At 40.6% G+C, this 23,226-nt stretch overlaps 1 protein-coding gene across 1 annotated transcript in view; it reads left to right on the top strand.

The window, feature by feature from the left end:
* ap3b1a (adaptor related protein complex 3 subunit beta 1a) overlaps window positions 1–23,226 on the top strand; it is a 58,138-nt gene that overhangs the window by 33,052 nt on the left and 1,860 nt on the right. The window contains exons 19-26 of the mRNA XM_010796197.1: window positions 288–465; window positions 1,859–2,009; window positions 3,941–3,989; window positions 4,449–4,552; window positions 11,268–11,496; window positions 14,419–14,503; window positions 15,107–15,204; window positions 18,101–18,239. Of these exons, the coding sequence (XP_010794499.1) occupies window positions 288–465; window positions 1,859–2,009; window positions 3,941–3,989; window positions 4,449–4,552; window positions 11,268–11,496; window positions 14,419–14,503; window positions 15,107–15,204; window positions 18,101–18,239 (1,033 nt within the window). The remainder of the gene's footprint in view (window positions 1–287; window positions 466–1,858; window positions 2,010–3,940; window positions 3,990–4,448; window positions 4,553–11,267; window positions 11,497–14,418; window positions 14,504–15,106; window positions 15,205–18,100; window positions 18,240–23,226) is intronic.

The raw sequence follows: 23,226 nt of genomic DNA, 5'->3' as shown, positions 1-23,226 counted from the left end.
TAACATCACAACAGAATGCTGGATTACGCGCATGCCTAATTTATTTCTAAATCCTGCGTATGCCTGTGAACTAAAACACGGGCAAGAATACTCGTACTCTGCCACTCCAAAAATATACAATATAAAAAGGTAAATTCAGATTGTTAATTAGTTGATTCTACTGATAAAATGCAGACTATAGAAGTTATCCAAACAGTGTTTGGTTTCTTTAAAATATAGGACTTAAATCCACCAGTCTTTGATATACTGTTTATACTAACGTTCTGTATATCTGTGTTTCTGTGCAGAGTCCGGCAGTGAGAGTGAGGAGGAAAGCAGTGAAGAGTCAGAGAAGACCTCCAGTGATTCTGGAAAGAGTTCCAGTGGATCTGAGAAAAGCTCCAGTGAATCTGAATCTGAACCAAAGAAGAAGAAAAAGACCAAGAAGGCACCACAAAAGAAGAGCAAGCCACCTGCTGCTTTCAGGTACGGATAAACCCCTCCCATCTTTGGGAGGCTGGAAGCAGGATATTAGCATTTGTGTAATACAATGTGACAAAAACTCTTTGTAGATCTTATGCACCAAATAAAAGGATACATTTTAAAATATATTCATTGTATACAACCACAATCAACAACAGTTTCACTAAAAAGTTTTAATTGTATGTCCTTTTTAACAAACAAGATTCTAGCAGGAGCACTTATGTTCAGTCAAAAAGTTCACCAAATGTAATTCAATTCAAAGGACAACAAATCTTACCATCTTTCTGAAAGGAGATTACAGTATAGCCAATGAGCCATTACACACCTATTGTACTGTACATACACCTTCTCTGTAACACACACACACACACACACACACACACACACACACACACACACACACACACGCGCGCATTCACACACACCAGGCTGGCAGAGCTGCTAGAATATCGTTAGTGTGACTTCCATTAACAAGCTAATCAAGGAGAATTTTCCTCCAGTAGCGTAACCCACATTTACATGGCTAATGGATAATGACTTTTGATTGGTCATTTAGCAGCCTGGTGTTGCCAATGAATGAGATTTGAGTCATTACTACTGAATATGCTCACGTACACTCTCTTACACACTGGCACATTTAGTTTCTTATGCACTTCTACTTCATTTGCTCACGGACACACACAGTCACACACATTGTACCTGAATCTGCTGTGTGACAGGCCGCCGGCTGACCCTGTTCTCTCCATTAGAGAATATAATTAGAGAAACTCACCCCAGTGCTCAAACACACACAAACACGCACACACACACATACACACAGTAATTAGAACAGCTCACCCCAGTGCTTCCACAACAAACACAGCATAATGCCCTCATTATGGCCCAGTCATTTCAGGCAGGGCCTAATCAGGCCCACAGTGATTTATATCACTTTTTCCTGTTCGCAACAAATGAAATCTGTAGGCCAAATTAATACTGGCTTTTCATCATCGCCCAAGTTAAAAAGCCAGTTACCGTCACAATTCCCCTCATTAATTTAACGGCTGAAAATCCCAGGCAGGCGGAGTAAACACTCATTATCGGGACAAATTGAAGAGGGACAGAGCAAGTGAAAGAGAGAGGAGGAAGATGGAAAAAATCTTTTTGAGTGAATGCAACATTGAATTAGCTTCACAAACAAAAACAAATTGATCGTTGTTGTTCTGACCGCGCCACGCTCAAGCTTTTAGTTTGGATGGAGAATAAATAAAATAAAAGTTTGTTTGCCTAATGGCTTCCAGACAATTTGTTCAAACTGTATCAATGGAACCTGTATGAGTTTTATGTAAATACTAAGTAGATGCACAGTCCTTGAATTCGCATAAATACATATTTTCTGTTCTTATGTGTGTTTCAGTGACTCAGATGAAAATGGAAATGGTCCTGTAGCTCAGGCCAGCAGCTCGTCAGCTGAAAGCTCCTCCGGATCAGAGACAGACTCCGAGGACTCAGACCCCCCCGCTACACCACAGAAGAAGAAGAAGAACGACGTTAAGTCCAAACCTAAGGTGACTTGATTCAGCCCCGAGAAATTGATTTAATTTTGATATAAGATAAACAAATGGTTTTACAGAGGAGATCAGAAGAATCCTTTCCTAATGGACGGCAATGTGCAGACTAGAGTTAGCCACAAACATCCAGATGTCCCAAAAATATACAAATAATATTTTTCTGAACTGCTTTGATATTTTTCTATTCTACTGTATAAAAAAACCTGGTATATTCCGCATGTGGCGAAAACGTCAAATCACAATATACAGTATACTACAGGGTGCTAATTTTTCTCCTGTGGTATCAGGTTTATTTAGTCTCTACACCTAATTTATTTTTCCACTTCCCATCTTTTTCTTACCTATAATACTCATTATTTCTCACCCGTCCCTTTCCTTTCCTGCACTATGAAATTCTCATTTCATACATTTTGTCATTTGGACTCAGCCTATGAATTATGCATCTTTCTCCCCCTCTCTTTCTAAAAACCTCTCTCTTTCTCCCTCTCATTTACCAACAACATTTCCCTCCCCATTACTGCCACCAAGCGTCAATAAGAGACCATCTGATAAGACACGGCTTCTAACTTTATTGTTTGTTTTAATTCCTCACTCCCTCCACTGTTTTTTATTCTCCTTCCTGTCTGCTCAGCCTAGAGTATGCAGAGTGGAGTTTTTTGGTTATTTTTGTGACGATTGGACCCCTGGTTGGTTAGGAGGGTGTGTAGAAAGGTTGATAGAAGTGTTTGTATGTTTGAATGCATTTGTATTCGCCCTGTTCTGTTGCCAGCTACATCCCTTGGTTGTAATTCCCACAAGTCAACACCTGACAAGCCGCTATAGTTTGGGACACGACACTGTGCATGAGAGGTCATTAAAGATTTCTGATGTTGTCAAGTTCTTCTGGCTTTTGGCCTGTTTTCAGTGTTATGCCCAAACTTGAGAGGCTGGAGGGCAACAGAGGACGCTTGGACAACTCAGATTCTTTCTTTTTGTCCTTATTTTCTGCTTAGCAGTTATTTATATGACACTTTTCGTCAGAATCTCATCAGGTTGAAAACCTTCAAACACAGAGGACAAACAAATGTTAGTTCACATGCAAACCAAATCACAAACATTTTGTATGCCTCATTGCATTATTTAGAATAATAATAATAAAAATGCAGTCACAGGGTATTATAATTCAAATGATAAATTGTGAGTTATTCTACAAAACATCATTAACTTAAATTAATTAATTAGAAAGTCTCTTTCTCTACTTGAAACCAAGCAACCCAGAAAACCTCACTGAACATCATCTGCACTGTCTAAAAATATACACTAAACAAAACAGAGCGCACCCAAACCACGCTGCGTAAAAGCCGTCGATTGCGTAACAGCACTCTCACACAATAAGGCAACAGAACAAGTACGTCAAAATACATTTAACAATGCAGAAACATACCAACGGCGTCTCTGGAGCCTCACACACACTGTCGCCAACTTCTCCCTCCGTGGCTTTGGGAACAAAAGACCGGCCATCACAATTCCTGCCCCTTGTGTTGCCGTGTTACCAGAAGCGGCATTCATATTTTGTAATAACAGCTCGCTCATCGTTAAGAAAAGAAGACTACGCTATTCAAAATAAAACGAATACCCCCTTGGTATTGAGCAATCCTATCACAATAATAACCTAAACGAAAATACATACAAATAATTATTTATCAGTCCGTTTTTCTCAGATATTATTATTTTTCTTTCAATATTGACTTTCGTCTCGAAAGATGTGTTTTATATAAGTGCAGAGGATCAGTTGTTAGATTGAACGAGAGACACTGCCAGAAGAATTGAGCCACTCTGGCTGCTGAATAACACATAACACATTTTCCGTACTTTTGTTTTTAGGTGTAATTTCTTTCTGTAATTTCCTTGTGATATGTAACTCATCATCACGTTCCTGCGTTTTTCAGGCGGAAGTGAAGTCCAAGGTGGAAGTCTCCTTACTGGATCTAGTTGATTGTGAGTTTATCTTTAAACCGCTGTAAATCACGACATGTTTGTTTGTAATCTAAGCTTCTTTTTTTATTTTTTTTATTTTTATATACACAGTATCAAATGCCTGGGCCTTAAAATGTACTTATGGTCACAGACCCAGCTTTGCTGTTCAGCTTGTTTTTGTTTTATAGCCTGTTCTCACATTAAACCCTTTTTCAACAGACCAAACACAAATAGGTGATTTTGGAGAAATGATGTGCTGAAATAGATGTATTTTCTGAGGCCACAATAGTAACAACAGTAAACTTTGGTATTTAAATCTATTTTTTTTATCAAATACGTTTTACAGTAGTTGTAATGTCTTTGGATGTCTCTCTGTGACACTATCAAACATAACCTTTGATACACATTAAAGCAAGTTGCACTCTATTCACTGTTGGCTTTAACATGCCTAACATGTCTGTGTTCTTGGGGTCCTTTTAGTTTCTCCTGCTCCCACAAATGCACCAAAGTCTTCGGCCATCTCCTCCAGCCTGCTCTCGGACCTTGAGGGCCTTTCCCTCTCCAACATCTCCTCCACCATGCAGGTTAGTGGTGGTATACTTTGTGTGTGTGTCTGCATTAGAAAACACACAGGGTGACATCCCCTCCATCACCATGCGTTCAGAGTCATCTGTTCCTTCCTGTGTGACACTGATATAGCAGCGCAGCAGCGTATGAGATGCTGAAATGAGCCTCTCTCTCCCCTGTGCAACATTTCTGCTCCAGACGCCGACTATTGACCTTTTCTGCCTCCTAATATTTATAGCCAGTCAGCGCGGCACAACTGCTCTTCCTGTTTCCTGTATCTCTTATAGTCTGTCTTTCTCACCCTCGCCGTCTTTTGCTCGTCCGCACCCTTGAACTCTATTTCTGCGTCTCATCTATAAGTCCACCCGCTGTATTTCTCCCCCCCTTATCTCTCTCCTCCTCTCTGTCACCTTCCATCTCTCTCTGTCAGATGTTGCGTCCCTTGTGTCTCGGCGTTGTGTATATCTGATGGTTGACCTTTCCTAGTGTGACGGCTCCTTTCTCTCCTCAGTGTGTGAGGGACTCTGCACGTCTGTTTATTTTGTATCTTGTCTCCCCCCCCCCTGGGAGGAATATGTCCAGACCATTCTTCCTGCGGTCGCTGTTTCTATTGTGTGTCTCACAGCCAGGTCTGTGCTAACTCTGCCCGTTGAAGATTTAACAACAGAACACTGATGGTGCTAAAATGGTTTTAATACGTTCAGCATTCACACAGGTGTGTGACATTTGACTTGGATTTTGATAGATTACTCATGATGATGATAGATTACTCATGATGATGAAGGTGGGCTTCAAGACACGACAATTTGTGATTCATTCATGATTAAAGATTCATATTTTTACATTTCTTTGATCGATCATGTAATCAGTTATCAACAATTTCCTATGGCCATGATGGAGGCAATAAATATGAATATATATCAATAAACAATTACCGTGCTATCGATATTTTGACAATAGTGTAGTGTGCAGTATGTTTGTGAAAGCCTTTCCTTTTTGTGTGTGATATTCATCAGTAATATAATAAGGTAGGAGAAGGCAAGTAATAGAAAAGCTTGAACAGTCTGGTAAGAAATTCAGAAATCTCATCACTTAACTGTAATGCCTTGAAAACCAGGAAAAGACACATTTGCCATATAATATCACAAATCTAAAACCATATTTAGTCTTACTGTATATTATGACATGAATATAATATTATTTAACAGCTGATTCCTTCTGACATAAATTTCAGTTTCAAACTACGTTTGTACCACGTACATTTGCTTCTTTGCTTTTCTCAGTTACATGAGAAGATCAATACAACTCTCACTAATACACGGTACATTTAAAGTTACAGCCAATTAAGACCTGAAGAATGTGGAATCAGGAAGCCTGTTTGATCGTAATAATATATTAAGACAAACTCCCTTGAAGTTAAAGACTTTCAGGCAATCTTAATGTGATGAAACATTTAATTTATTGTCTAATTAATTGTTAAATACACAATGGGAAACTTCAATTCATCATGTTGAAAGTGACTGATTTATCTAAGTCTTTGTTAACTAACATTTTCTAAACAAATGTCTTTTCACAAGCAGTCTGAACGGCCTCTACACTGACTCCAGCTCCGGTTGTGTGTTTAGCTTTACTCTATATTCTGTCCACCCGTCAGTCCTGTGCGCCTGTCAGTCAGTATGATTGACAGCTGCTCTCAGGCCAGCGTTTATGCAGTCTTGTTAGTCGCTCTCTCCTCCTCCTCAGGTGAAGTTCATGGAGTAATAGAGAATAGAAATGCAGATTAGAACAGGCAACTTTTTGCACATCAACATCTGATTTAGAGTCAATTCTATGCATAAATACATGATGGGCATCGGGATTCATAGACAAGGGTAAATAACCTCACCTTTATTCGCACTCGCCCCTCCCCACGCATGCACACACACACACACACACACACACACACACACACACACACACACACACACACACACACACACACACACACTGGCCCCAGTGTCATTTCTATTCCTCAGCAATCTGCCCACAGAGGCAGCGAGTCTGTCTCAGCTGAGCGCTCGGGCCCTTTTAGAGAATTACTGCATGGTTATCAAAGGCATTTAGATTAACCCTGGTCACTGTCTCTGACCCACCTCCTCTCCTGCCTCCTCCTCCTCTCCCCAGTTTCTGCATGCTACCGTTCTCTCTAATAACATTTTGACATTAGGATCTCTCACAAATGCCTCTTAAATCCCCCCCACCCGAAACCTCTTCCGACCGCTGTCCGTGTGTGCGGCGGGGCGGCTGAGGCTGATAACTTTTCATTCATAATTAGCAGGCAGCGAATGGGGCTGCGTTGGGGGGAAATTGAACTGTCAGCGGCTGGGCGCACGCCGTTTGACCCCATCACGCCCAGAGGGGGCCATCATAATTTGTTCATTTGGTGTCCATCAGGCGGCCGCCAGCTCACCCCCCTCTCCTCCCCCTCCTCCCTCCTCACCCCTCTGACCTCCCCCGTAGTGGGCGCTCTGGGTTCACGTCTAATTATGAATCAGCAGAAGGGCCCCAAGCGCCACGAATATAGCAGCCCCTGCCCTCCAACCCTCCCGCTGCCACTCAAACTGCGGAGATTGCCTTTTAAAGAGAAATAAATGCCCACACAGCTGCTGCAGGTGCCCGCGCAGTGACTGGACGGTTTGGGAAATGTTTGTGTTTTAATGCAGCTGTAGCAGCATTTGTTTTCTTATTAGTTTGTTTTAGCAACTCTGTGAGGACTAGTTTTTGTGTGTCTGTGTTAAGGCATTTTGTCTCTCCTGTTTGTTCTGAACTGGAAGAGGAAATGATGGCCGTCTCTAAGAATCCTGTTTATAAAATTAGTTTTTTTTGGCTGCAACAACCACTAAGGTAACTAACCTTCATTTTAAAATATAAACATAAATGATACCATATCACTGCCAACATTGCTGTGGTATTACGCCGCTTATTTATTTGTGTTGAAGGCAATATTCAGACCCTGTGCCAAAGCATAATGAACAGTACTATAGTATAAATACCCCAAAAAAAATAAAGTGCTGCATCAAAAGTTGTGTTACTTTTAGATTCTAAAAATTAAGCAACACTAGGAATTACAACAATGTGAAAAATGCCTTCTACAAAATCCATCAACCAAACTAACTTCCACAAACGAAAATCGTTTTTTTATTAACCTTTAATAACTCAAAATTAGACTTAAAGTAGATAAGTATATTTTCCTTTAAAAAAAAGAGTAGTATATAAATATGAAGTGGCAGAAAATGAGAATAAAAAAAGTATACCCTTGTTTTTCCCCAATTTTTTTGGCACTTACCGTATGTTTATTAAACTGTCACAAGTGAACTAACAATATTAAGGAATCTCTTAACATCATGTATAAAATCAATAATTGGGAAGTTTTTTTTAAAATAACAAACCATGATAATCCTTTTATTAATCAATAATGGAAATAGTCATTACTGGGTTCCTTTGTTCTATTAAATATAATGCTAAGACAAAGAAACTGTTAGCAACTAAATGAAGGACAATGCTGTTTCTGAATAACAATCCTCTATTATTGCTAATGTTCTTTAATGGAAAATTTCAAAATTAATCATTTTAAAATACCTAATTTACTGACAAATTGGCATAAATTAAGTAACCTCTGTCTATATGCGCCGGAGAGACTTCTTGTTACATTAAAGTAGTTTAAGATGGCTGTAGTAACATTTATTTAATCCAATTTGTAGTCAAGGTCCTTGTGACGCCCCCTCAATTAATTGTCATCTCCTGACTGAGGGGAACAATTAGGGCCTAAAGTCAAACATGTGTCCCTTACCTTAATCCTCACACCTCTTGTAGAGCATAATGAAATCCTGTCCCTGGTGCTTGAGACAGACGGGCTCTGAAAAACAGAAATGGATTTTCAATATATGCCCATACATCTCTCACCACTTTCTTTTTAAATTGGCCCTCTTATGCACACGGCACAAGGCTACCACAGCTCCAGTTTAGCCCTTTTTTTGAATATGTCAGCTGGATTTTCAGGTCATTTGCGATAGAGGATGCTGGGAGCGTGGCGTCCGGGCTCTGAAGGTGACTGGTGTCTGTGTCATCCATCACGGGAGCTTCCTTTAAGTTGATGCATAATAGAGCCTCTCAATCAACTTCCTCGCTCATTGTCACCTCCCTCCTTCCTGTCCAGGGTGGAGAATGGGTGCCAAAGAAAGAAAGGGGGGGGCCTGACAGAGAAGTCAAGGTTACATCCCCCTTCTTCTCTTATTTACACTTGAGGTGTTATGGGCTTACAGGACAACAATGGATGGAAGAGTGAAGGCGCTTGCTGGGGCGCTAGTGTCAGGCTTTAACTGTCCGCTGTGTCAAATTGGTGATAATAAGCCGTTTGAAGCGCTGTCCTGTCTCTGTTCCTTGCTCGGTTGAGGCGACAGACAGGACCTTGAAGCCGGATGTGTGTGTCAGGGAGGTAAATCTCTGTTGTGATGGTGTGGCCAACATTATGGCCAGCTTTATCGACACCGACTGCTCTGACACATCCAAAAGTGGCCCAATAAATTAGCGGGGCTGGCGGTGGCGTGACGGGCGCTTGTGAGGGCGCAGCGACGTTACGGCACGGCAACAAATGTTTGTTTGACCTCTTTCACTGGTCTGGTCACCGGAGACACTGCTGCTCCGTCAAGGGGACTGAGAGATGGTGGTGGGATCGGACAGTTTAATCTCCGTCTGATGTGATGCGGGCAGACTGTAGTGTGAAAATGTGTTTTACTGGTGCCAATACGATACCCAGGCCTATTCTCCCCTAACTTGACTTACATATTTGAAAACGGGTCACAAATGCATTTAGTTTCCAATTTAGCCCGCACGGTCTTTGTTCTTTTAATAACACTTTTAAAACATATATTGCATTTTGACCTGGTCAAGAAGATTCTTAAGTTATCTGCGAGTATCGCTTATTACATACATAAAAAATACAAAAACGTGCATAACTAACGGTTCAGAGTAGAAAACTACTGTCATCACAGCATCACCAACAGAAAACTAGAACATTAGTTTTGGTCTCTGTATATGTTCTTATTATTTTGTCCACTCATGGACTGTTTATATCAATCGATGTGTTTTTACGCAATTAAATACAGAGAAATCAGATTGCGTCTGTATTGGTCATACTTTCACTGTAGTAACCTGTTTTTTCTAAATCCGCACACACATGCATCACGTCAGTATTCAGATACTCCCCGTCCTCACAAAGCGGAGGTTCTTTTATGCGTTATGACTTATTTGTAGGTCAATTTCTAAGTAAAGAGTGAGACCTCTGAAAGCTGTTGGTTTTTGAGGTCTCACTGATGCATTACAAAGTAGCTGAGCGTTTTATGGCTTGTAAAGTGAACACATTGAATCTCATCTCTGCTGCTCTTGTTGTATGTCAAAGCGATTGTTCATCCTCACATGGCACATGACAAGTTGGAGGAGGACGCCTCGTACATCTCTCACTCGAGTCAGAACACGCTGCCAATGTGTCCGGCTTCAATAACACGATGTACCCTGACAGCACTCAACACTGTGCTTCTTCATATCATACGAGTCATATTAATTGGCATAATTATTGCTTGTTATTTACAGAACCTGTTTCATACCACTGGTGTTTCATATCATTCTTCAAGATATTTTTATTTCTTTCCCTTTTCTTATCACTAGTGTGACTAAATATGTGTTATGGCTTTCAGGTGTAGTGGTAAAAAGCTATTTTTTTAGTCACTGAACTTATCCTCATTTGCAGCAGACGCCTCCATGTCAGCGTATGAATACGTCCTCTGCAGGTGCTAAGTGTCTCAGAGGGTGTGAAAAGGCTTTGTTCGTTGTGATGTTTTGAACTCATTAGTGCCGTCTCTCTCATACTTTTATTATGTTATTATGTTTCACAGAGCAACATGTTTAGTGCGTGTGACGCGTTGTGTGGGCCGGACCACCTAATCTTTCTGACAAGAGCTGACATTTGTTACAGTCCAGTGAAAAAACTGAAAGTGTGAACAATGTTCCTTCCAAGTAATGTTAATTTGAAAGAGAATGAAAACACCACCCACTAAATCCGTCTCCTTTCTTCTCCACATCTCTCAAAGGTAATTCAATTTCCTGTCTCTGAAAGGGTAAAAGCTCCTTTTTAAAAAGACCTGCGAGCGGCAAGTTTGGCCCATGCAGGCACTTGTGTTTCTATTCATTAGAGGTTGTTTTTATTCAGCCTGGTTTGACAGAGCACCCAGCCCATTTCCATCTAACTGGGCTGATTGAGGACATGTCTTAAATGGGCTCCTCTTTACCCTACAGAGTTAATGAAGGGAGGGTTGGTGGGGACTTGTCAGCCAACCCTTGGTCCCACTCCACTCAGAAGTGCTGCTCTCTGCCTGCTGATTGGACACGGTGAATTGCATGAATCTAGGCTAGAAAGACTGGAGATTCTTGTATTAATCTGTCCTCTTGTGTGGATGCATTTGCACCGTAATGTACAAGGCGTCCCACATATTGTGTTGATGTGGAGAGCTTCTTTTCTTTGCAATGTTCTCTCATATTCCTTCTGCTCTCAGTCTGTTGTTCCTAGATTAATCCAGCTCATATTTGACTTTATTCTTCTGATAATCAAGGAGTTTGATGTAGCTGTCCACATAAAATCACCATTAAAGTCAGTCATTGTTGAGGTTTATTCATGTCTTTTTTCATATATCCTTCTAGGTCACCACTCCATCTTTCGGCCCTGTGAAAACCTACGAGCTGCTTCACCATATGACTGGAAAAGGCCTGTCAGCCAAGTACCATTTTCCCAGGCAGCCCTGTTTGTACGAGCCCAGTATGGTGGCTGTTCAGGTCATACTGACCAACAGCTCAGACCACAGCCTGGAGGAGATCCACATAGGAGAGCGCAGCCCAGCGGGTCTGAACATCCACTGCTTCAACACCATCGGTGAGTAGCGCATCTGTAAAATACTCCAGGTGCTCCAGGAAAATCCAATAATGCTAATTGATTTTTACCATCTATAAATTGATCTTTGTAACTAAAGTCTAAATAGCCTTATATGTCTTCTTACTTTGTGCATTAGAGCTCCATTGTTATCCAAAATCTATAAATAAACACATTAATGTTGCGTTAGGAGATAAGTGGTTTTAATATCATGAACACACTGTCGTTTCAATCTCACATAGAAGTTCCCTTATTAGAGAAGCAAGTGTGGATGTATCTGCTGCTAAAAACAATTAGCATAAGTTTTGAATATCACCAACCAGATCCTTATAAATTGTCATTTTTCTTTTGTATATAAAATAAATCTGAGTGATGGAGATGACGGATTTCTATAATCATATCTTGCAACATTACTTCAACCAAATGCTTGCTAGAATATAAAGCTGAGCAATAATTCAAAAATAACAATGAGAATTATCCACATTTACCTGTTGTATTAAAACATTAAATCTGTGTACAAATACTTTGTTAAAAGGTTCATCGCCAGGGTTCGTCAGATTCTTTTAGATTTCATCTTGTTTTCTAATTGCCCAAGCCTTGCAGATATGGACGTGAAGTGCAGCATGTGGCTTTAGAGTTTTTACATTATACATTTGTATTATTTGGCTACTGGCCAATAATTAAGTGACACACGGAGCTCAAACTCCAGCCGGAGCAGTTTTGCAGATTTAATTTGATATTTTTATTTTCCCTCTTTTATGTAAATAACCACATTTAATACGACATTTACAAATGTGTTGTCTCTCCTTTTCATTCATGATGGCCTTCTGACATTTCTGCAGCTCCACCTATACTATGATTGTTTTCTCAGACAGATTTAAAGGATCATTTAAAGCCTGTTTGCTATCAGCTCAGCAAATAGCCCTGTCCCATTACTCCCAACCTGAAAACAGCCGATATTACTCCAGCTAATCCCTGTTCATTAGTATCGATCAGAACAAACAAACATGCACCATCTCCATATTTCTTGTCACACTGCTGTATGATTGCTCCACTCAGTATAATATAAGATGGAGAGAACAGTGCTCCCTCATGATTTTCTTTCTCATGCACACACACACAAACACTCGGAGGTGGTGTGCGGTGGAGCACGTTAAAACAGTCAATTGCAGGCGATTGATTGGGCATTGAAGGAACTCAAGCAGCCAAACAGTGGGTAATTTGGATCGATTGAGCCCGGCTACTGGCGAGTTGTTCTGGATAAGTTGCAGAGGGATGAATACGGACAACGCTTAATGCTGTTTTGTGTGTGTTTGTTACAGGATAAGAAATGACAGGGTTTATTATTTTTGTTAGAAATGTTGCGTGTTGACCCAGCAATGCATTCGTTTCCATTGGTGCTCATCTCCGTGTGAGTGGTTTTTAAGTTAGCACTTTGAAAGGAACATGTTATTTGTGTTTTGAGCACTGTTTGTGGCCAGTGTGTGTCCCTAAATCATTTCATATTTGTCCTGTTAACTAATTAGTAGCACCTAGTTTCCGACATGTCCTCTGCCTATAATATTGTTAACACACCAAATTAAAACAAAACAAAACACTTAGTCGTTTTCGTTATTTCACTGTGTTGTCCTCCCTATTCCTAACATTATACCAACACGAGTAATCTGGGATCTGGGAACAAAGTGACATAACAGGAAGACCATAACGGTTTTTAAAGAAACAACTCATTTGGCTAAATGGAGGAGAAACTGCTGAAGATTGTACAAAACTGTGAAATCACTTATTCGTGCCATTTTTTTGGTGCATATTTGATGTTTTACCTTGAGATAAAATGTCAAGAAAAGTCTATAATAACAGTTTTCAACCCGTCTGATTATCTCCGCCGCTCCTCTCTCATCTCCTTTGTGACACTGTTGTCCCTACATTCCCAAATGTCAGACAGTACTTAGGTCAGTAAAGGGTTCAAATAATTAGTATTATTAGTATGACTGTTTGGGGAATGTTCTTTATTTATTTCTTCCCTAGAGTTTAAGGAGAATACCTGTGAAACTCTTGCCTCTGTACAATAAGGTCAGCCAGATGTTGTTAGCTCAGCACAAAACTGAATAGGCGGAAACAGCTAGGCACGATTGTAACATAAAACTTGCTGATAATCGTGTTATACCTATTTTATTAAATTGGTTACATTGTAAACATCCTTTGTTTGTACACATTATTATAACTCACTGTTTGCATTAAGGGCCTCTATATAAAGAAAGAGGTAAATAAAAGCAGAAACTGTGTAAGAGAAGCGGGGAAGGCTGGATTGGAAGTGAGTCCATGATGGCTCTGTTTTCAGAGGCTTTCCTCTGGAGTCTCTCCTCCGTCTGAGGAAAGAGCTACAGTCAAACAGCCTCGCTCCGGAGAGAGAGACCCAGGCCGACTGGGGAGGCGTGGAGGATGTTTCTGTCTGTCTGTGTTCTTCTCATCCTTAACCTCCCTTCCCCTCCCCCTCCCCCCCACTCAGCTGTCCAGACTCACTCCTCAGCATTTTTTGGCTTTACTTAACTCTGTGTCTAGCTTGCATTTCGCCCGCTCCGTCTCCCTCCCTCACCTCGTCTCTCTTGATGCTGATGCTCTCTTTGACAAGCCTGTAGTTTTGGAAATATGCTAGTCCTTCATGTGTTGTTTTTTTTCCTTCTCCCCGAGGCTAGAGGGGTTGGGGGATGAGATTGAAGGATAGATTTCTCACACACGGTGGCCTTGCTTTGTGAAGTAGAAAACAAAAGTGGTGTGGATGCCTGTCTGTTCCACTCTGCTGCTCCCCACCTCCTCCTCCTCCTCCTCCTCCTCTTCCTCCTCCTCCACCACCTCCTTTCCTCACGTTTCACACTGTGCCCTTGTCACTCACTCTTCCTTTTTTCCTCTCCTCTTTTCCACTCTCAGAGCGGCTGGAGCCAGAGGCCTCGGTGACGGTTTCCATGGGTATTGACTTCAGCGACTCGACACAAGCAGCAAACTTCCAGTTGTGGTAAGACAACCTGACACACTCGCATCAATCAAGCTTTTTTTCGACATCTTTTTCACTACCTTTTCCTGCTCCTGCTCTCCCCCCATGTCTCCAGATTCTTCACCACATCTCCCTTAAGTGGCTCTTTCTCTTACCGTTTTTCCTTTCTCATTTGTTGTTTGGTAATTTTCCTTTTCCTACCTGCTCTGTGCCGGCACTCCCAGGTGAGACATCAGCCACGATTGATCCGGGTTCACTGGGATAACAATTATTCCTCCAGTAATCAGGCCCAGCTCAAATCAACCTGCTGAATGCCATCGGCACCGCTGCTCAGCTGATCAATAGCCTTATCAGAAAATCTGTTCAGGATGGGGGGAATCAATCTGGCCCAACATGCCATTCACAGAGCGTGGTTTGCGAGGCAATCAGAGGAGAAATGTCTAATACACAAACAAAGTGCACATAACACGCACACTCCCCCACACATCATAACCCGGTCACTCAGACTAAGAGGAACTCAAATGACATAGCATAAGGGTCCTAATTTACAAGATTTCTGCAACATGTTAGATATCCTGTCAATAAGTAACACATCAGTTATTGTTCTGGTGTTGTCCTCTTCAGCACCAAGGAGGCCCAGTTCAGTGTGTCCATACAGCCGGCTGTGGGAGAGCTGTTGATGCCCAGCAGCATGACGGAGCAGGACTACAGCAAGGAGCAAGGTGGGTTACATGAGCAAAACAACTTTAATTGTTGTTCTACTCATACAAAGTCTCTGAAGCACATGAGCTGTTCGGAATAAGTGCTTTTACTACACATGGCCATAAACTAGGATAGTTGAAATATGGACTAAGCAGAATGGCTAATAACACACACACTGCTATTGTAATGTCTTAATAACATTTAAGACTGTTTGGTTCAAATAGCTTTTATATTTGCGCAAATGAACAGTGGTATGATTAAAGTTGAAGGCTGGCTGTATTAGGGCTGCTCAATTAATCTTATTTTAATCGCAATTACGATTATGGCTTGCAACGATTACAAAAACAACGTAATCAAAATAAAACGATTATTTTATTATTACTTTTTTTTTCTTCTTTTTTTTTAATAAATTGTTTTCTTTATTGTTTTTTCAGTTGAATTATATTTAAAGTTCAGGGTAATCAACTGTTAAAAACATCCTGTTCACTTTTTTTTCTCCAATAAATTGATGTTTTCAAAGTAAATGGATAATCGTTTTTAATAATCGTGATATCAATTATTGACCCAAATAATCGAGATTATGATTGTTGCTATAATCGAGCAGCCCTAGGCTGTATGCTATATTTCTGGTATTTATAGAAAATCTTACACAACCTAAAATGTGTTATTCCATTTCCTACGTGCATTGTCCAAACAGCTTAAAAAAATATATAGTCTAATTTAAAAAGAAAAATGGAAATGATTTTCTACATTTTTGGGTTTTAAGTCTTTTTTTGCAAACGGTGCATTTCATGGGGATTATGTTCAGCTGCAGATTAATGCTCATTAAGTGCTTTAGTAGGTATTTACAACAGCAGTTAATGTGGGATCGACTTAAAGTAAACTACAATGCGCAGGTTCAATATATTTAATGTAGCCTGATCAATAATGGATTTCTGATGTTGATAGAAATATCACATTATGCCCTATAAATACAGGGATGACCACAACAACAAAGATATAGAATATGCCATTTAAATATTCTTTAAAGATGAATTAATTGTCAAAGATGAGTCTTCACTACATTTACCGATCTAATAAAACCTACATTTTACTTCACAGAGGTTGGCCTTTTAATCTTTAAATTTGATTTAGTGTTTTTATAGTGTATGTAGCATTCATAAATTAATTTTATAAAGTGAAATAAAATCCTAGTAGCGTGCAGCAAATAGCATTTTCCTCATCACCCTTGTTATTAAGGCACAATGCTTCCCTCCTCTTATGAAGCACTTAATGGTATGACACACACACACACACACACACACACACACACACACACACACACACACACACACACACACACACATACACATACACACACACACACACACGTAGAGCTACAGTCTGAGCCATCAGTGTGTTGTAAGTGGCTGCTTAATGCTGCTTCCTCCTTAATTAATCTTCATTCGCTGTGTTTTGAGCTCTACTGAATACACCTTGCACTCAGACACAAATCAGAGGAACAACTTCCTTTGCTTGAGCCTTTTTCTCTCTCTCTAGCAAATTGCAGCTTTATACCATTTGTGTTAAGTTAATTAAGTCTTTCATTTACAGGTTTTTCATTATATTTGCCTTTTAAGACCTCCTTTATTTCCAACTAACTTGTGCGTCTTTATCTCCATTCTTATTCTTAAATCCTTGTCTATTACTAAGTGCACATGAACTGGCCAGTTGCCTTGCCTCTTTCTGAAATATTAAAAAAGAGCTTTTTTTTTTATGTTGGGGAAATAATTTCCAAGGCCCATAACTTTGACCCAGTTGATCAGTTCATACCGACTGAGCACAGGCACCTGTAACCTTGGCTGCTGTGCTCTCAGTGTTTTGATAGAGGTGTTATCATTCTATCTTGTTATGCACAATGTGGATTATTCTCTCTGAACTAGCTAAATACACGGGTCTGGGGTAGAGTTCTTCAGAATTGACGTGGCAACTCTACCGTGAAGTCAGAACCTCTGACTCGTTGACTTGTTTTGTGAATTATCCGGCCAAAGCTCCAAATAAACCGTCAGTGTTTGACATCAAAGCTCCAGCTCTCCTCGTGTCTCTCTGAGTCCTGACTCCAATTGCTTCAGAAGTTTCCCCCACAGTTTATAAGTCATAATCAAAATCTATTTTATATTGATGTCCATCCAGCCCTAAAACCAAGTCCTAAATCCTCTGTATACAGCAGGTTACTGGACCTCTTATAGCCATAACACTCAAGTATGGAATTGTAATTATACCCTTTAGTAAATACAAAATACTGCTATATATGAAGTCTTGGTTTCAAGCTAAAGTCTTAGAATAAATATTATTTCTCTTACATTGTAATGCTATTGTCTCTTTCCAGAAGTGATGACCCTGATTCTGCAAGATAATCCAAACACATTATTGTGAGCAGTTGCATGAAGGAATGAGAGGCTTGATTTGATACAAAGCTAACTCACGTCAGCTAGCCAACGTTACACACACTTTGCCATTATTGTTTACATCTCTGCTTTCAAAGTAAAAGTCTGTTGCAAATTAGTAGATTATTGCATGATGCTATGGTAAAACAAAAATATTTCCAACAATAATCTGTTCACACTAAGGTCTGTGGATTATCTCGAGTAACCGGGTCACGATTTCTGTGAGTAGATATTGCTGTTGAGTTTTTAAATGTGTTTTTGGAGCTTTGAGCACCAAAAGGCGAGTGACATCTTGTTCCATTCAAATTGACAGATTTGGCAGATATCTCTTACTCTTGGCAATTCAAAGCAGTCATAGTTAAGATATAACACTAGACTACTATGACACTAGAAGAAGAATATGTATTTTTGAACAGTCCCTTTGATTGTACTGTTATAATAGAATTTACCTTCGTTTTTTGTCCGTTGAACATTCTTTGCCTCCTCTCAGGTAAGCTCCTGGGCATGAATGAGACCTCGGCAACCATCACCATGGCAACAGCAAACACCTCGAGAGTGGCGATTAGCAAGCAGGTCCTGTCGGTGTGCAACATGGGAGAGGTGCCATCCAGCCAGAACAACGTCCACAGGTGAACTGTCCACAATACACACAAGCAATATTCATATCTCACATCATACCGTTACAATGATTACCCCACATCGTTTTACTGTGCATGTTTTAGCCCTCACGTAAATCATGTGTGTTTAATATCATTTATACACTATGGATATGTGAGGTTTTTCATCTTCTTAAGAGACACTGTACTGTCTTTCATGTTGAATCCTGAAGCAGCCAAAGACTGAGACCTTTTATAGAGCATTTCATACTAAATTTAAGATTTTGAAACTCACATTTTTAAGGATTAAAAAAAAAAAAAAAAAAAAGTAAATGGCGTTTACTTGAGTTTGTTCATTAACATTAAGAACTATCTGATATTTTGTTGAATACAGCTTAAGTTATCCCTACCCTCTATTCCCTAACAAGTCTTGGAGCACAATAATTACTGATTCAACTAGTTATCTGTTGATCACTTTTATAAATAACGTGAGAACAGTCAGAAAATGTCCAACAAAGGTTCCTTCATTTAAAAATGACGTCTTTAGTGTCTGAACAATAGTTTAAAATCCCTCACTATTTAATTATCAGTCGTACAAAATCAAGTATCTCCTGTGTTTAATTGAGTTTGGGCTCCGACATTAAGAAATATTAGATATTGATTATTGTGTCCTTCTGAAAATGTCGTTTTTGGTCAGGCACTTGTCCAATGATATGGATACAAGAGAGGCCCATAACCTGCCAGGCTGTGTCCTCTTTACTCAGCCTTACTGTCTCAGCAGTCCTTTGAGCGTTAATCAAAATCATACTTATACTCTATTTTAAGACTTTGTTTGTTCTGTCCACGAGAGTGAATGTCCTCTTTATAATCTAACGTGAATTAAAGTTTAAGTGTGTGTGTGTGTGTGTGTGTGTGTGTGTGTGTGTGTGTGTGTGTGTGTGTGTGTGTGTGTGTGTGTGTGTGTGTGTGTGTGTGTGTGTGTGTGTGTGTGTGTGTGTGTGTGTGTGTGTGTCAGCGTCCCACCATACAGACATGCCAGGGGAATGCCCTGAGAAGCCTGGCTGTGTAATTGGTGTACACAGAGTGTGCTAATGAGCTTCCTCCTCTGTCACGCACACCCGAACACCTGATAGATAATTACACCTCCCTCTCTCCCTCTGTTTCCTGCTCTGTCTCTCTTTCACTTCATCTCTGCGCCCCCATCTGTCTCTCCCTCCACACCGCCGTCTCTCCTTCACTTCCTCTTTGTCTTTCACTCCATCCCTTCTGCGCCATGATCCGTCCTCCTCCTTATACTCGTCCCTTTCTTTTATCACGACATGTCTCTTGTCTCCTCGTCTTTCGATAGCCTCGTGTTGGTGATCATTTCTTTTTCTTGGAATAGAGGAAGCATTTAGGATAAGTAAAGGACAGTAAGGAAGTCAAAGTGACTGAATAAGAAGGAGATAGTAGCACAAGGGCACCGAGCTGAAGGAGTGAGTGGAAATCAATGTGAGGCAGTGGGTGAGGCCTGCATCCAATAAGCCCATTCTCCATTCAGAATAACCAATAGCTCAAATGACTCCATGCTATCAATCTCTCTCCTGCCTCTGTGTCCCATTGTTTCCCCGCAGCCTCATAATAATGAAGACACCATGTTGTCCGCTGGTGATGACCCCCTCTTCCGCACTGCCCTTAGTCCTTAGTCCTGTCCATTTAGTGGAGATGATGGAGTTCCTTGCTGGAAACAATCCTCAGTCCTTGTCTCCTCAAACGTTACGAGGCAGATTTGACAGCCTCGTCTTTGAGAAGTTGTCTCAAAGATCTCTAAATATGTCTCTTTATGGTTTTGAGTGTGTGCTAGGGATTGCACAGGTGGGTCCTATGTTTCATTTGATAGGATTAACAGATGTGATTATTACTTTTATTTCATTTATGCTGCAACAATTATTTGATTATTGCATAACAACTAAATCATTCTGCAGCCAGTTTAAATAAAAGTGTCAAAAATAGTTCGTAGTTTCAGCTTCAAATGTGATTATTCATACTCATTATTTGGGGGTTTTGGACTTGCAAATAAATGGGTCATCCAGTTACTTTGTTTGGATACAGCCTTTTTCTCCATTTTCTTTACGATATCTAATATAAAGAAAAATGTACCACTGTATATTTAATTTACACACATTCACTTGGATCAAAAGAATGGTGCAACAATATGGTTTGCAAATAATTATCTTTTCAATGATTAATAAATCTTAATAACATTATAAAAAGTTCATCCCAGATTCCTAGAGACAAATATGACATATTCAAGTGTCTGAACAATAGTTTACATCTGTAAATATTTAATTAACAGTAACAAAACTAAGAAGAGCAGCACATCCTCACACAAGGAGCTGGGATGAGATTATTTGGCCTTGTTGTTTGATAACTAACTAAAACAATGAATTGTTGTTGATTACATTCCTGACAGTCAACTAATGGTTTTTGCACTGGTCATCTTAGCAATGGTGTTTTAGTGTGTTCGACTGTGCATCGTTTGACACACACTTGCAGAGCAGAGGGATCGATCTGATCGGATACACCCACTAAGAGCTTATTGTGGAGGTCACTCTGCATTAAATGTGATGTGTGAGGTGACCTCCACCCAGGACTCCTTCTTGTTCTCCTCTGATCTCCCCAGAGAAAGTCCTCTCTAATCCAGTTGAGAACACACAAAGTATCTGCCCTCCGAGGGGTAAGAGTTTGACTTTAATGTAGAAATAATTTACGGGGTTTATATCCTAAGACTAATACAGTTCATATCTCACATCTCCTGTGCTTTTAGTTGACCTCCTGGATGATATACTGCATTTAAAACAGGCTCTGTTTAACAAAGCAGCAGCAGCAGCAGCAGCAGCAGCAGCCTCTGCACTCCTCTTGTTTATCAGCAGGGTGCAGCACTGCTTTTCCCAAGCAGGCGCTGAGGCCGGGCGGAGGGGGATGCCACTGAAACACAGAAATTGATTGCTGGAAAGGAGGATGGCAATAAATCAAGCAGGAAAGCAAATGTAGAAAATGCTGTTCTTGTTTATGTCTAAACAGGCGGAATAGAATAAATGTGCTCTATTTTTCAGTCCGTTTGAAAGCAAATTTGATCGAATTTTGCATGCATTGCCAATCCTTCTGGTTAGAGCCTAATTTAGAGGGAAAAAACTGAGCTCGTTGATTTATAAGCTATGCTTTCTCTTTACTTTACACTTTGATATAATTAAATGATGTTTCTTGAAACACTGCATTTTCCTTTTTTACAATTAAGTTGAATTCTTGTTCCAATTAAAAATGTAATTGACTATCATTTATAACCCGGGCAATTAAACGTGTGCTCTCTTTATCATTGATAGCTTCAGCAGAGTGTAGCTTATGAGGCATCTTCCGATGATACAAAGAAGGCATTTGTATTTGTTTTTAATGTTGATTATTATTAGACAACAATATAGAGGTGATATGAAATCACATCACATGTTCAGGTAACATTTCCTTGAATCTTAGTTTAATTAAATTCTCCTCTTCCCATCTTGTTTCCCATCATCATCCAAAGTCTGTTTGTCCTCTCCTTCATTTCCCGTCCGTCTGGCCCTCCGCCCTCGGAGTGCTGGCTGCAGTTTGCCCGTATGGCCGAGCTCTGGAGATGCGTGGAGGGTTCCTGGTTGTAATTGGGGCTAATAGCTCTGGCCATCTGCCTGAGTCTGAATCTACCCACATGTGTTGGGCTGTGGTCTGGCCTCACTGACCACTCAGTTGAAGGACACTCCTCCACTTGTCCACCTGGCCAAGAACCAGCATGGAGCAATAATATCCAGCTGCAGCCACTGCACATATGGCCTCAGCTTCCCTGATTCTGCTGAAAGGCACCATGCACAAATCAAGAGAACCGTAATACTTAAGATGCAGGGGGCTTGTGTGCTCGCTGTGGGTTAAGCCCTGCGTTTTCTGTCGCAGAATCCTCCTTGTCCCGTGTCTTCTCTGCGTGAGGGTGAATGTAAAGGTGAAGCCCACTTTGTGTTTGCAGTGGCAGGGTGGAGGGGAGGCAGATGGCACACACAGGCTCTCTGCACTGAGGAGAATCACAGATAATTGGAGAGTGATGCTTAGCCGCAGCCCTGCCGATCGATGCCAATCCGCCTGCTCTAAGTCCAGGGGTTATGCTTTGCTTTTCTTTCCATACACTGCAATTAATCCAGTGTTTAGCCCTGAATGTGAAGAGTGCAGGAGAATACCAATGACCCGTTTAAGGCCCGCTTGTCCTTAATCTTTCCCTTTTAGTCCCTAAAAATGCACGGATGTTGTGTCAGGTGGGATGTTGGTCTGGTCACTGCACCTGAACATTCACATTACCACAAAACGCAAAGGAAGAATATTCTAAGCAAACACGCTTGGAAATCCAACACGATCAAAACACATACTTGTTTCTTTCACAAGCTCCCATTACAACACATCAACAAAGGCCCACAGCAGCGTCTCCCGAGACAGAATGAAAGCAGCCTCGGGGTAGTGTTAACTGGCTGAGTAAATGATAGATTTATATCCTAAATCCATTAGCAAAGCCACGGGGACCACATAGACACCTTAAGCTGCTGACGGAGGGGGAGGGGGGGGGGAAAGGGAGGGGCTGAAGGGAACCGGATGTTCCCTTGTATGTTGCTCGTAAATGTTTTAATGATTTTAATAGAAACAATATTTTTTGTGTTCATTTTGGTGGTGATTTTAAGGTTGTAATTATGAGAGAGGACTTGTCCTAAATTCCCACCATTAGTCATTTGGATTGATGTGCAACCCCCTGAATTATTTAAAGAAGCAAAGAGGTTGGTATCTTTGAGGGAAATGAATCCTCTTCTTGAATGGCTTGTGTTTCCTGCTGAAGTGGCTAATATTTTAATTAAGCCTGAGGAGGACTCTCTCTCCTCCCTGAGAGCCCCCTGATAAACTCCCTCTCCTCTGTTGATGGTAATTTAGCGGCTCCCTGGAGACGCTCGCAGACACACTGGGTGGGTGAGCCAGC

This window comes from Notothenia coriiceps, unplaced genomic scaffold (genome assembly GCF_000735185.1).
Source record: "Notothenia coriiceps isolate Sejong01 unplaced genomic scaffold, NC01 NC01_scaffold00037250, whole genome shotgun sequence".
Lineage (NCBI taxonomy): Eukaryota > Metazoa > Chordata > Actinopteri > Perciformes > Nototheniidae > Notothenia > Notothenia coriiceps.
The sequence above is the reverse complement of the archived record's forward strand: the minus strand, read 5'-3'. Positions and strand labels throughout refer to the sequence as shown.